The 14,761-nt window shown below is 46.0% G+C and overlaps 1 protein-coding gene across 4 annotated transcripts in view; it reads left to right on the top strand.

Annotated features, from left to right (window-relative positions):
• FBH1 (F-box DNA helicase 1) overlaps nt 1-14,761 on the top strand; it is a 52,195-nt gene that overhangs the window by 25,674 nt on the left and 11,760 nt on the right. For 3 of the 4 annotated variants that reach the window (XM_006734765.3, XM_031029685.2, XM_081820530.1), the window contains 10 exons: nt 696-918; nt 1,582-1,669; nt 1,754-1,840; nt 2,554-2,690; nt 4,518-4,617; nt 4,712-4,833; nt 6,780-6,855; nt 7,461-7,658; nt 8,171-8,296; nt 9,922-10,028. In XM_006734765.3, the coding sequence (XP_006734828.3) occupies nt 696-918; nt 1,582-1,669; nt 1,754-1,840; nt 2,554-2,690; nt 4,518-4,617; nt 4,712-4,833; nt 6,780-6,855; nt 7,461-7,658; nt 8,171-8,296; nt 9,922-10,028 (1,264 nt within the window). The remainder of the gene's footprint in view (nt 1-695; nt 919-1,581; nt 1,670-1,753; nt 1,841-2,553; nt 2,691-4,517; nt 4,618-4,711; nt 4,834-6,779; nt 6,856-7,460; nt 7,659-8,170; nt 8,297-9,921; nt 10,029-14,761) is intronic. The other variant, XM_081820531.1, reaches the window with a different exon arrangement.

Consider the following 14,761-nt stretch of genomic DNA (forward strand, 5'->3'; position numbering starts at 1 on the left):
GCATTGGCGCTACCACCATCGTTGTCTAATTCCTGGTTTTCCCATTGTGATTATCCTGATTACATATGAACTTAGACACAGCAACACTGAGAAAATGGAATGCTTTCAGCTCCACTTATAGGCAGGAAATAGAAAGATCTTTAGTGATTTGCACTTTAACCTGTAAAAATATGTTGTTTGCAAATAATAGTGTCTTACTGAGGTGAACGTTCTCATTTCTCTGAGGCACAGAAGGTCCAAATGACTGGTCTGGAGTGCAGGCTCTCACCAGTCTGATGGATAGGCTTCCCTTGGATGAGGTGGTGGGGGGACACTCAGCTGACGGGCGCTCGTCTGGGCCTCCTGGGGCCTCTGAACTAGCATTCCCTTGGATGGGAGAGCTTCAGGGAACTCGAGTGTCCCCTTAGGGACCTCTTGGAATCTAGTCCACACCATGGCGTAATGGCATCTGCCGTGAGCCACTTCATCTTCTGGGTTATTATCTGAGAATTCCTGAAAGCTGGATGAAGCCATTTCAAATCTTGCATGGACCTTGTTCAACTTCTCTGGCTTTTGTTTACCCTTAACCTATTGTGACATTTAAGGTGGCCAGGTGGTATCACTGTAGGGAAGGGGGTTGGAGTGGGGGGAGACACTTAAATACCATATTGCAGTGGTAACAGTCAAATATTGTTCATTTGGGATGTGTATTACAGGTACCAATTAAAGAAGAAATTGAATCTCTTCAAGTTGACCCCCTTCATGGTCAATTCTGTCCTCGCTGAAGGGAAAGGTGGATTCATAAGGGCCAAGCTAGTATGTAAGACTTTAGAAAACTTCTTTGCCTCGGCCGACGAGGAGCTGACTATTGATCACGTGCCTATCTGGTGTAAGAACAGCCAAGGACAGAGAGTCATGGTTGAACAGAGTGAGAAGCTGGTGAGTATCTAAATATCTTCAGTGTCAGGGATCAAGGATAAATGAGAAGAGCCGACATGATACACTGTTCTGCTTGTCTTTCATTTCTTCAAAACTGCTAGCAGGCAGTCTGACTCCCAGGCCTCTGGTAGCCGTGAGGTGTAGTATTTTCTGTGAAGAGGACTCAGACATGTTACTTAATCTGCACACTGGTCCTCTTAATTCAACAGATGAGGCTCCTTCTACCCAAAGGTTTGTAGGAGATTGTCATTGGGTCTGCAGGATATAGAATCTAAAGATAAGGAATCTCTTTTCTGATTTTTCTCGTCTTTTCAATCATTGGCCATTCTTTGTATGACTTAGTGGTCAGTCATAAATCTAGAGAACGAATCCAGCCTTATCTGGTTCATCATATCTTGTGCTCTTCCCCCCTCCCCAACCACCCTAGATCTTGTACTCTTTGAGCGATGCTTTATCACTGGGCTTGGGATGGCCCCAGCTTCTTACTCATCTCTGCACTTGACATTGTTCAAAGGCTGTCATGGAGGCGGAGGAAGGTTAGGGGGGGCACTTTGCTTTGATGGTGCCTTCGTTTGGACCTCTGTATGTGAGAATGAAAGTGATTTCAGGAGGTGTCTTTTCCAGGGTCTTAAACTATGACTTGCCATATCACTTGCTTTCTAGAACGGTGTCCTTGAAGCCAGCCGACTCTGGGACAACATGCGGAAGTTGGGGGAATGCAAAGAAGAGGCTTACCAAATGACTCATGATGGTATGCCAGTTCCCACCTCTTGATACCTGTTAAATGTGACTGCTCTGCTTGCGAGTTCTGACTCTTACTGCCCCCTTCTTTTAGGCTATTTGAAACTCTGGCAGCTGAGCAAGCCTTTGCTTGCCTCTTTTGACGCCATCTTTGTGGATGAGGCCCAGGACTGTACCCCAGGTGATAAACTATTCAGGACATCAGTAGTCTCAAACACATAGAAACAACATCGTGATTATGTAAGAGGACATACATGTGAAATAAGTTGATTATTCTTATTTGTCATAAAGAAGAGGAGCAAATGGTCATTTAGTCACACAGAAATCCTTTATTATTTCACTTTGGATTTCAGCAGTTGTCCTTTACCGTCCCCCCTACCACTCAAGGCAAATTTATTTTTCTGTAAATGTTTTGCTTCGGTTATTCTTAAAACATTGACTAAGCATAGGTCGTCAGGCGATTGGGACCTAGACTCATGCTGAGTAGGAAAAGCTAGTCAACTTAGAGCGGACAGTTTGTGTTGTGTGTTTTTCAAGTGGCTGATAGAAAATAGTGTGCCTTTGTGGGTTCATTTTTGAGCTTTGAGTTACAATGTTAGAGAAGACAATTTGCCTCATTTTTTATTTGCTTATGTGGTTTTTTTTAGACTCCATCATTTATCCGGGACTAAAAATAATCTGCATTCCTAGGCTTAGAAATGGTTTCTCTTGTCCATTATACAGTTGTTTCTTTGCATTGCCTGCGTATCCTGCAGGGAAAGACAACTCTGTTGTCCAGCATGCCCTGGCTTCGTTTCATGAAGCGTTTTCATCTTTCTGTCGTAAATATGGTTTCTTTTGCTCTGTGAGTTGGCATTCCTTCAGCTCTCTTACTGTCCCTCTTATTGGTTGCAGCTATCATGAACATAGTTCTGTCTCAGCCATGTGGGAAAATCTTTGTAGGGGACCCACATCAACAGATCTATACCTTCCGTGGTGCAGTCAATGCTCTGTTTACAGTCCCTCACACGCACGTCTTCTATCTCACACAGGTAAGAGCTCTCTCTGCTTCCCAGTGCCCAGAACTGTAGAAGCAAGCATTGTGGTTCCCCACCCTCGCTTTCCCGTGGTTACCCTGTGCCAGGCGCCCAGTACGTAGCAGATCCTTCCTTCTAAGCAGTGGTTCTCTGTGGCTCTCAGGGGGTCTGCAGAGTCAAAACCGTGTTCACAACGCTCACGTGGGCCATTGTCCCTGTGTTCACATTTGCACTGCTGACGCCTTCCCGTGAGCCAAGGTGGTGGCACCACATGGTGCTGGCGATCATTGTGCTCTTCTCGCGACGCACTCAGAGTCAAACAAACAAAAGCGGTTCCCTCCGGAACGTCCTGGTGTGACAGCAGACTGGATGGACTGCTGGCCCTTGGGTGTGTCTCTAGTATTGTGTGCGAGCAAGCGGCAGGTGTGAATAAAGCGCTTCTGCACGTGGACGTGTGTCGGCTGTCTGACCGAGAGCACTCTTGGGATTGAGCTGTGAGCTCAGCTGGATGTGTTTGTCGTTGCTGTCCGTACTTGAAAGAGCAGCTGACAGACTCGGGCCTTTGGCATTCTCTCAGAAATGAAGCAAGTGAGCTGTGACTTCAAGGAAGGCAACCGACAAATGTCTGTTGCCCAAGATAAAATTCTTGCTTTCAAGTGAAATAAAAATCTGGAAAACTTGTGTCTGCCACCGTGAGCGTGACAACTCCTGGCGTCCTCGGCTGTCTGAGAAAGCTGTCACGATCCTCCCTTTTCCAGTACCTGTCTGTGGGAGGCTGTTGGGGTATCTACATAAATTATTGAGAATTCCTCTGCAAAGAAGATTTTTATCTTCTTTCCCACTTACTCAATCATTTGTTTATATCAGCATGGACTCATGGGTATTTTATTTTATGTTTTGGGTTATGGCTCACTCAGAATGGTCCTGTAGCAACAAAGTACTATTTGTCGAAAGTCTCGTGTTTTCCTAAGTATTACTGATGTTCACCAAAGCACATCGTAGTTTATTACTTTAAGTCATAAGTGCATGGAAAAGGGCAATAAGTACCATGAGTTTGGTGTTTTTCCAGCCGCAGTGATCAAGGAAGTAGGGTATGGGGCCGTGTTTTGAAGGGTAGGAGACTGTTTTCCCCTGCGCCAAGGCGGGGAGCGCAGGGAATGCTCAGGAAGTGAAGGTGCTTGGGGTTGGCTGTGTGGGGTGGCTGTTTTAAATTAATGTTGAGGGAGTCTCTGAGGCGAGAGGAGAAACCCCCTGGCCCACCCTCAGTCTTTTGTTTAATTTACGCTTTTTCATTTGCGTTGATTTGGAAGGAAGGGTAGATTTGATTAAAAGAGAAGTTTTCCATTGGTCTTGGGAAATGAAAGGAAACAAGGCTGTCCGGGCTGTGAGGGCTGTTCAGAGTGCACGCATCACCTTCTTCCTGTTTTGTAGCAAGGTTGTGGCCTGATGAAGATTTGCGGGCAAGAGTCATCTGACAGAGGCATAGAAAAGCATCTGGCCGTGGGAGGGAGAGACCAAGTGGGGGAGGCATGGGGTTCAGCTTGCTGAGCTGGGCTGGTAGCAGTGGTGAGAAAAATAGTCTAGGTCCCGTGGTGGGAGAATTGCCCAGATTTGGATTTGGGGGCAAGGCGTAAAGGAAGATAGTAACCTGAAGGTTTCAGGATGGAAGCTGCAGTTCTGAAAGCTTAGAAGTCAAGTCAGTGATCATTTGATTGTGAGTGGGTTTATGAGTCAGGAATCAACAGTTGGGTTTGGCTAGGCCGGGACTCACGGGGACAGAAATGTGCTAACCTACTTCAGGGAGGGGTTGTTGACTCCGTTTGTTTTGTCGTTTTCCCACAGAGTTTCAGGTTTGGCGTGGAAATAGCGTATGTGGGAGCTACTATCTTGGATGTCTGCAAGCGAGTAAGGAAAAAGACTTTGGTTGGAGGAAACCATCAGAGTAAGGCTTTCAGTTAGTCTTCATTTATTTGTTCCAAAAATTAGTTTTCCTGTTTATTTGGTTTTGCCACAGAGTTTGTGCTCTCTCCCAAAAGGTGGCATTAGAGGTGATGCCAAAGGCCAGGTGGCCCTGTTGTCCCGGACCAATGCCAACGTGTTTGATGAGGCTGTGCGGGTGACCGAAGGAGAAGTCCCTGCGAGGATACATCTGATTGGGGTGAGAGTACATTTCCGTTGACTGCTTCCTGCACAAGCCTAGCCAATGAAAATATTCGGCTTCATTAGGATTATTACACAAGCAAGCATCTGGGGTTTGGGGCACCATCTGCGCCGTGACTCAAGTCTTTGCCCCGGGCTGTTCTGATGATGTAGGCCAGATGTTCCTATAAAGACCCAGTAAGGACTGAGGATCCTTTCTTCCACTCTTTAAAACACTAACGCCCTTCTCATCTTTGGCCCTGCCAACGAGGCTGCCCGCTGGCTACCTGCGAGTGTTGTGGTGTGTGGTGTTCGTTAGCGTAAGAACAGGGGAGCTGCCAACATAGCCGGGAAGTGTGAGCGGGCTCCATGTAGAGGGTGTGCATACCTGGGTTCTAGCTCTGGTTCTGTCACTAACTTTGTGTGGCTTGCGGCAAGTCACAACTTCGTGTGCCTCATTCTCTCCATCTCTAAGACAAAAATCATGCCTTTCCTTTACCTGGTTCACGGGGAAGTTAGGATGAAGCGACACGTGTATGACATTTCTAACTCTTCAAGACAAAGCGATAGGACTAAAAGACATTCACTTCTTTTGTGAAAAACAGTGTTTTCTGAGGGCTTACTATGTGGGCACTCAATAAATACACTCAGTGAATCATAATCAGGAGATGTGCTGAGTTTTCTCTTTTTTATGGATAAAGATTAGATAGCCACGTTACAGAAATTTTGGAAATTAAGAGGGGAAAAAAATCACCCTAAATCTCAGTATTTCAGATAATAATTTTCCCTTTTGCTATTTACATCTTTGTCTTTATAGACACACATTTCTACATAATTGCAATTATAGCGTACATACAAACGTGTGCATTTTTTTACTCAATACTTAAGCATCTTTTCTTTCACATTGTTCCCTTAATGACTGTAGTAATTCATCTAGTAGTTATAGTGTAATGTGGGCATTTTTGTCATTGTAAGAAAATAGCACTCTTGGACTGTGGCCCACGCCGGACGTGGCAGACAGTAGGCGTTGTGGTCCTTCCGTCACGCCCCCGTGTTGTCTGAAGCATGTGTCTGCACTCGTGATCACATCTGCTTTCCAGCTATAATACATGCTGGCTTATTTCAGTCTGTTTTATGTTAACGGTTTACGTGTCCCTTCGCCAAATGAGGATAAATCCTTGGAGTGTGGCGCCGTGGTCCCGGGCAGTGCTCAGCACATGCTTCTAGGTAGAATGGGCTACACTCTAACACAGGCAGGCCCCCTCCTGCAGGAGCTAACCTTCTAGAACATACATCACACATCCTTCTAGAACAGGACTCCACACGTCCTGTTCAGGTGTCCTCGTAGCCTCCATCGTGGCCATTTTTCTGTTCCTGGAAGGTAGATGGTTTTGGTTCCCCCTTTTGGACCAGAAAGCAGCATGCAGCTGATTCTTGCCTCCCTCTCCCCTCCTTTTTCTTTTTTCTTTTTTTCTTTTCTTTTCTTTTTTTAAAGATTTTATTCATTTATTTGACAGAGACAGAGACAGTGAGAGCAGGAACACAAGCAGGGGGAGTGGCAGAGGGAGAAACAGGCTTCCTGCCAGGCAGGGAGCCCGATGCGGAACTCGATCTCAGGACCCTGGGATCATGACCTGAGCCGAAGGCAGACGCTTAACGACTGAGCCACCCAGGCGCCCTCCTTTTCTTTTTAAACAGAGGAAGAGTTTGAGGTAGCAGCCAGGACTTAGCATTTGAGAATCCTGAGTGCTCAGGCTTTGTGATAGCCTAGTGCTTTTGTGCTTGATGAAGTTCCCCGCTGTCTGTTTGCTTTGGGTGCGATTTGAGATCCGTTTCCAAGAAAACATCTCATTTCAAAATCCCATCTCTACGTTTGCTTTCCTTTGTTTTGTTAAAATAACAACAATAACAAAACAAAACGGAAAACAGCAAAAAACCAAAAATCCCACCAAAAAACTTTTTCAGGGGATTAAATCCTTTGGATTGGACAGAATCATTGATATTTGGATCCTTCTTCAGCCGGAGGAAGAACGGAAGAAACGTGAGTACCCTCCTGGCCGGTGCAGTGGACGGAAGCACTCCAGTGACGAGGGACGGGAGAAGGCTAGGCTTGCTCTGAGTCAGCATTCGTATTTTCCTCCTGGAGAAGGGTGGAGCTAGTGTGGCTCTCTTCCCATCAAGAGTGGGATGCCCGAGGCCTCCTGGTGCAGAGGTACTGAGAGCTCTTTCCAGACCCTTCTCTCAGGAGGCTGAATTTCTTCCTATTGTCGGTCCCTTAGGCTGTCTTCCCTCACCATCTTTCTGTCTGCCTGGGCACCTTTACCCACCGAAACCTCTGCATGGGCCCCAGATGGTCATTTCTAACATCCTGTAGCGTATTTCTTTTCCACACTGCGCTATTTCACATCCCTGTGAAGTAGGTAAGGATGTCAAGGGTTGGGCCCTTGAGCCTCAGTTTGGAGACGGAGAGGCTAAAGCACAGGTCCTTTCTGACTTGCCCAGGGTCACACAGCAGGTTAGTGATGCAGTCGGGACTAGAACCCGGATCTCCCAGGCTTGCACTGCTGTTGGCTAGGAATGTGGAGCTGCTGCCGCTGGAGCTTAGTGGAGCCCTGTCATATTAACCTGAATGTGTGTTCTCCTTAGAGAACCTCGTTATTAAAGACAAGTTTATTAGAAGATGGGTGCACAAAGAAGGCTTCAGTGGCTTCAAGAGGTATGTGACTGCAGCCGAGGACAAGGAGCTGGAAGCCAAGATTGCAGTCGTTGAGAAGTATAACATCCGGATTCCAGAACTGGTGCAGAGGATTGAGAAGTGCCACATAGAAGACCTGGACTTTGCAGGTGAGGAGAACATGGGTTCTTCACATCCCAGCAGGAGGGCGGTCGGATGGTCCTCTTCCTGCAGTCCTGCAGTCCTGGGGAGCCTGGGGGGGAAGGGGAGCAGAGCTGCCACTCTTCCTTAGGGGCCCTTCTGTCGTGGGGTCTGTTGCTGGGTGCGACTCTGGGCAAGCGACTCAGTGCTCTCTTGGCTCCGTCCCTTTGCCTGCAGACTGCAGGGGCTGGGCAAGTCCCTGTGGACTCTGGAACGTGATTCTGACGTACTAACCCACCTGTGCTGAATTTGCTCCTTCCCCATCTTTCCATCTTTCTCTCTCTCTCTCTCTCTTTCTCTTTTTCTTTTCTCTTGACTGTCGTTTCTTGCCCGCCCCCCCACCCCCAGCGACATGCGGGTAAGGAAGGGTCGTGGAAGCGCCGTTAGTTTTAGGAGCGTGGCAGGAAGGGCACACTTGTCTCTTCCTCTCTCCTGCCTTTCCCTGCCAAGCCCCCATCTAACTGTGTGCTCTCTTTTCCAGAGTACATCTTGGGCACTGTGCACAAAGCCAAAGGCTTGGAGTTTGACACCGTGCATGTGTTGGATGATTTTGTGAAAGTGCCTTGTGCCAGGCACAACCTCGCACAACTGCCCCACTTCAGAGTTGGTGAGGAGCGTCTGCGTGCCGCCCACCTGCGGTGCCTCCCTTGCTTGCCTTGCTTTCTGTTGGGTGCTGTGCCTCTAGAAGAAAAACAAAACACCTCCTAGTTCTCGGTTTTTTATTGTTATACCGTGTGTTTGAGAAAAACGAGTCCTCCAGGCCCACCTGTCTCGGGGCTGTGAGTAGGGTGGTCGTGCTTAGGGTCGGTCTGTTTCAGCCCCCAGTCGGGGCTGTGCCACCATCAGATATCGGCTGCCCAGCCCCATAAAAGCTTTGAAGCAATTTACCTGCTCTCCAAAATGTTGTTTTTAAGATTTCATTTGTTTGTTTGAGAGAGAGAGAGACAGGGAGCCTGTGTGCGTGTGCGAGTGGGGGAGCGGCGGAGGGCCAGAATCTCAAGCAGACTCCCTGCTGAGCACAGCACCTGACACGGGGCTTGATCCCAGGACCCTGAGGTCGTGACCTGAGCCGAAATCAAGAGTCGGACGTTTAACCGACTGAGCCACCCAGGCGTCCCCAAAGTGTTGTTTTTTAAAATTAAATCTCCTTTTTACTAAAGAGACCAGGAAATCATAAAAAAGTAAGCACTTTGTATCATTTGTTTGCTTTTATATAAATTTATACTCAAGGCAAGTTGTTATCTTCTGAGCATCCGTGCAGTTATTTTGGTTTTAAATCTTAGAATTAAACCATGTGAAACAAACAAACGTTCTGTTAACCGTGGGCTCAGAATTTGGGGCATAGTGTACATTGGCAGGCTGAAAGTAGAAATGGTAAAAACTCCTGGTCTCTGATGAATATATCCGTAACATTACAAAAAGGTGTGCTGCTGAAGGTAAATTAGAGCACAGTGGGGCACGGGAGCCACAACAGTGGCTCCATATTGGGGAAGAAAAGTTTATTTAATATACTACCACTTTTTTTTTTTCCCTTGCTGGCCAATGCATGTTCGCATATTTTTTTTGTTTTTTGTCTTAGAACAGCTTTATCAAGGTCTAATTCACATAGCATACAATCTGCCCATTTAAAGCTTTCAGTGTGTTCATGGATGAGCTGCTCGGTGCCGCGTTCTCACCATTGTGCTGCGGTGTGTGGTGACTGTCAGGGGACAGGCTTCAGGGACGCGGTAGAGCCTTGGATATGTGTTTCTTCTCTGCTTGTCGTGTGACAGCCCAAGACATTTCCAAAGAGAGAGAGAGAGACAGTGTCAGGAAAAGGGAAGAACGTGGACTTTGGAGACAAGTAGCCTTGGGTTTGGCTCCTGGGCCCTTGCTCAGCCTTGGCCCATGTGTCCAAGTGACTTGGCCTCTGTGAGCCTCAGTTTCCCCAGCAGTCCCACACAGCTGTCGTGAAGAGACCTGGGAGGATGAATGAGAACCTGATGGGTGTTGAATGCTCCTGGGCTTTACCAGTAGCAGCACAGGTTAAAACTCAGTATTTTGTGCCACTGGTCTGTTAGGTTTTTGTTTTTGGAGTTGGTGCTTGTAGGAGAAATTGGTGTGTACAGCCAGCAAGTCTTGAGTGGTTTTCTTGGTGGGGGTGGTGGGGCGGGTAGTGAACGTGTAGAGGAGAACACACATTTTGTAAGCAGGCTTTTGAGCTAATACCTTTCTTCCCTTCACTTTCTTTAGAGTCGTTTTCTGAGGATGAATGGAATTTACTGTATGTTGCAGTAACCCGTGCCAAGAAGCGTCTCATCATGACCAAATCCTTGGAGAACATTTTGACTTTAGCTGGGGTAAGAGGAGCCAGTAACACAAGCTAATTTGGCAACATTCAGAGTTTACTGGGTTTTTTAAATTTTTTTTAATTTTTTTATTATTATTTTTTTAATTTTAATTTTTTATTTTATTTTATTTTATTTTTTTATATGTTCAGTTAGGCACTGTATAGTACATCATTAGTTTTTGATGTTTTGATGTTCAGTGATTCATTAGTTACGTATAACACCCAGTGCTCATCACATCACATGCCCTCCTCAATACCCAACCCCCTGCCACCCCCTCCCCTCACCCTCTTCCTCTCTGAAACCCTCAGTTTGTTTCCTGGGGTCCAGAGTCTCTCATGGTTCGTCTCCCTCTCTGATTTCTCCCCCTTCAGATTTCTCCCTCCCACTGTGGTCCTCCGTGCTATTCCTTATGTTCCACATGTGAGTGAAACCATATGATACTTGTGTTTCTCTGCTTGACTTACTTCACTCAGCATAATCCCCTCCTCCAGTTCCATCCATGTCGATGCAAATGGTGGGTGAATAAGGGGTCAACCTGTGGCCTTCAAAGGCCTTTGGTTCAGGATCCTGGGCTGGAAGAGAAGGGCTTCTCTTGGGACTCATGGCTAGTGCAGGAAATGTTGTAATCAAAGAGACAGAAATGTGGGTTCTCTTCTCAGTTCTTTCCTGATTCAGTTTTAATTTTTAAAATATCCACTGTTCATATGTTTCTTAATTTCTCCCTTGCTCAGTTTATGCTGAGCACTCTTGGGAAAACACCAGCAAGAATGTTTTCAGTGTCTACACTGCCTCCTTCCCCTTCCCTAGTTCTTCGTGAACCAGCAGCTGCTGCCAACAATAGATTTCTTCCAAGGAAAATTTCCCCGGGGAGGGAGAAGGACTATTCAAATAGGCACTAGGCCTCTTGTCATGGGCTAAGATGCAGGAAAGTGTCGGCACTCACTCGGCTCCCTACAGACCAACCTGCTCCCCACCCTTTTATTTCCAGCTCTCTTCTGCCCTTCACAGGTTGCAGTGTAAGCCAGTTAGTCTTTTCAACCCTGTTGGAAACAGGAACAGAAATCTGAGCTCCCAGTGGTTACTTGGTCCATTTTTCCCTGAACCGAAAATACTTAAGCCAAAACCTAAAACTTAAGTGTAAAAGGTACTCTTTCTTCTGTTGCTGTCTGGAGAACAGAAAAGATTTTGTGCAGCCGAAGCACCATATTTCATGTTCCTTCAGGCAGGTGAGAATATCAGGAGCTGTGGAGTCTGAGCAGTGACATCAACAGCTTTGAACCTCGGGGCGGGGTGGCGGTGTGGGGCAGGAATCATTGTTTAGTAACCGGTGTGGAACTCCTGGCGCTGTTCAGTGGCCGTGATGCAGAACCCTGACGTCAGAACTGAATAGTGCCTGTTTCTTGAGTATGTGCCGCACCTGTTTCTAGGCACTGGAGGTGACATGGCGGCCAGAGAACGCCTGCCCTCCCCTAGCCCCCCTTCCAGGTGCAGAGACGGATGGTAAACAAGGCAACAGACAGGATTTCTCTTCACATATTTGAGGAAGATGGTGTGAGAGCCTTTCAGGGGGAAGCTTTGCGGACCAACACTCCAGGTCCCGTCACAACAGCAAAAGCTTCTTGCATAAGACAGACTACCTTGTGTGTTGGTAGCACTTTTTTCTTCTGAGCTTCTCCCAGACGGGCCCATCTGGCCATAAGAATGTTTCTGGAATTTGAAATCAGCCGCATGTTTCTCCAAGCAGCTTTGCTTCACCGGGGCCATGCCATGGGTGACGCCTCGTGTGTCAGATCTCAGAGCCAGGGCCCCTTTGTTTGGCCGTGTCCCTCCTGGCACCTGGGTCGCCCAGCGGTTTCCAGAGAGGACTTAGAGCAGAGCTTTGCACGCTTTTTCTTGAAAGGGCCAGACCGTAAATATCTTAGGCTTTGCAGGCCATGTGATCTCTTGTTGCATTGGCTCAACTCTGCCGTGAGGGCACGGAGCAGCTGCAAGCAAGTCATTAATGCGTGAGTGTGGCTGTGTCCCAATAAAACTTTATTGACAGCAACAGGGACTGGTCTGGATTTGGCCCCATGGTTTAGAGATAAATCCCCGCCCATACCCCACTCAGTTGAAAATCTGTGTGTAACTTTTGACTCCCCCCAAACTTAACTAATAGCCTACTGTTGACCAGAAGCCTCACTGATCAGATGAACAGTCAATTAACACATATTTTGTACGTTAGCTGTATTATATGTGGTATTCTTAGGATAAAGTAAGCTAGAGGAAGGAATACCATAAGGAAGAGAAAGTACATTTACAGCATCATACTTTGAAGAAATCTGTGTATAAGTAGATCCATGCATTTCAAAGTTGTTTAAGGGTCAACTCTAACAATTTGTATGTACAAATAATGTCTACCTATAACAGGAGTTTTTGTATAAACTTTGATCGTAAGTAGTTTTAGAACGGGTAGTGTGGTTTTCTCCTAGAAATAGTGCGGCACGGGTGCTTGGGTTTATCACAGAACCAAGTTGTCACATTGTAGCGGGAAGTATTATAGACCCGTAATACCACCTCACGATGTGGGTTAAATAGGATTGTTTTTAACTTTAACTTAGGAAAATTCTGAGATATTTAAAAGTCAAGAAAGTAATGAATTACTACATACAAATCATACCTATATATAACTGGAGTATGTATCTCTAAAAAAAAAATGGACCTTTTTTCCCCATAATTACAGTGCCATTATCATAGCTTATAAAATTTATAGCAATTCTGGGCGCCTGGGTGGCTCAGTTGGTTAAGTGACTGCCTTCGGCTCAGGTCATGATCCTGGAGTCCCTGGATCGAGTCCCGCATCGGGCTCCCTGCTCAGCAGGGAGTCTGCTTCTCCCTCTGACCCTCCCGACCCTCCCGACCCTCCCCCCTCTCATGCTCTCTCTCTGTCTCTCTCTCTCAAATAAATAAATAAAATCTTTAAAAAAAAAAAAAATTTATAGCAATTCCATGCGGCTTCTGCTACCCAATCCACAATCATACTTTTGTGATTGTCTCAAAAATGCCTTTTTTGAGTTGCTTTGTTCAACTCAGGGTCCAAACAAAATTCAGGGTTGTGAAGTCTTTTAAGTTTCTTAATTTAGAGCAGTCTAAGACCCCTTCTTCCTTCCAATGCTCTTGTGTTGGAGTCAGGCATCCTACAGAATGTTCCACATTCTAGATTTGCTTTTCTATATAGTTGTATAGATCTTGGTTCCTGACAGTATTTATTGATTACTTATTTACACTGTCCTACTGTGGATAGCAGTTATAAAGTAGTACCAGTATTCCTGTAAACAGAATACTGAATGGAATTTAAGATTTCCTAACAGCTCCGTTTCTCTATATTCCACTAAAGACGTGTGGTAGGAATATCATGCCCTGAGGGCTCTTGAAGTAAGTTCTTTTTCCCCTGTGGTTAGATCCGCCAATGTAATTACAATAAGATATATCTGTTTACTGTCTTTACAAGGATTGCTTTGCTTCTTTTTGACTTAATTATCTTTTTTTTTTTTTAAAGATTTTATTTATTTATTTGAGAGAGAAAGCACATGAGAGGGGGGAGGGCCAGAGGGAGAAGCAGACTCCCTGCCGAGCAGGGAGCCCGATGCGGGACTCGATCCAGGGACTCCAGGATCATGACCTGAGCCGAAGGCAGTTGCTTAACCAACTGAGCCACCCAGGCACCCTTGACTTAATTATCTTTTTTGAATATATCAGACATTAATGTTTTCAGTGTTAGAACTTTGTAACAAGTGTAAAAGTCTCGTTCTGTCTTTGTCCCCTTCAGATTCTCTCCCTCCACCATTGATGGCTATTTTTTTAAAATTAGTATTCGATTTATCCTTTGGTATGTTTTTTTGCAAGTATCAGCAAATATGTATAAATTTTTCTATTCTTTTTCATGAAAGGTAACATTCTCTAGATAGTGTTCTTTCTGAACCTCCCTTTGTCACTGAGAAATGTGCATGGAGATCACTCACTGTTAATAGTTCATAGAGTTCTTTCTCCTCCCTTGAGACTGCTGCGGAATATTCACTGGGTCCGTGTATCGTGATTGGTGTGGCCCCTCGCTGATGGCTACTGGATTCTTTCCAGTCTTTTGCCTTAAAGAATAATGGCACGAGGCATCACAAGGCACGAGTCATTTTCTGGTTTGCCAGTGCGTCCTGGGGAATACGTTCCAGAATTTCAATTTCTAGGTAAAGGATAAATGGATATGTGATTTTTCTAGATACTGCCAAATTCTTCACCGAGATTGTATACCTGGGAGTCCCACCCTACCAGTTACATAGAAGAGTCGGAAAGGCTTTTTAAAGCTAGTCGAAGCTCATCAGTTGGTTATTGCATACATTTTATGGGGAACATGAATTTTTCCCCATACGGAATTGAGAGAAATACGTCCCCCTTACTGAGGCTGGGTTCAAAAATATCTGTTGCTCCCAGAAGGGCTCTGAGGGAGCCCCGGAAACATGGCCCATCCGTGTGAGCAGATGTTTGGGTCCGAAAGCCCTTGCGTGAGAGGAAATACTTCTGCTTTTTATCACAACTTATGAATCTGTTGGGAGACATCCTCTTTGGAAGTGGCTAAGTCCCCCTATGCTCAGAGGGGAAGGCTGTAGGGATTTTGAAGGCTCTGGGGCAGGGGACTAGGGTAATAATTTAGAGACTATGAAAGCACATGAACGGGGGAGCCCTGCATGCTGAGGCTTTAGAACAAAAGG

This window comes from Leptonychotes weddellii, chromosome 5 (assembly GCF_054177405.1).
Source record: "Leptonychotes weddellii isolate Sample4059 chromosome 5, ASM5417740v2, whole genome shotgun sequence".
Taxonomy (NCBI): Eukaryota; Metazoa; Chordata; class Mammalia; order Carnivora; family Phocidae; genus Leptonychotes; species Leptonychotes weddellii.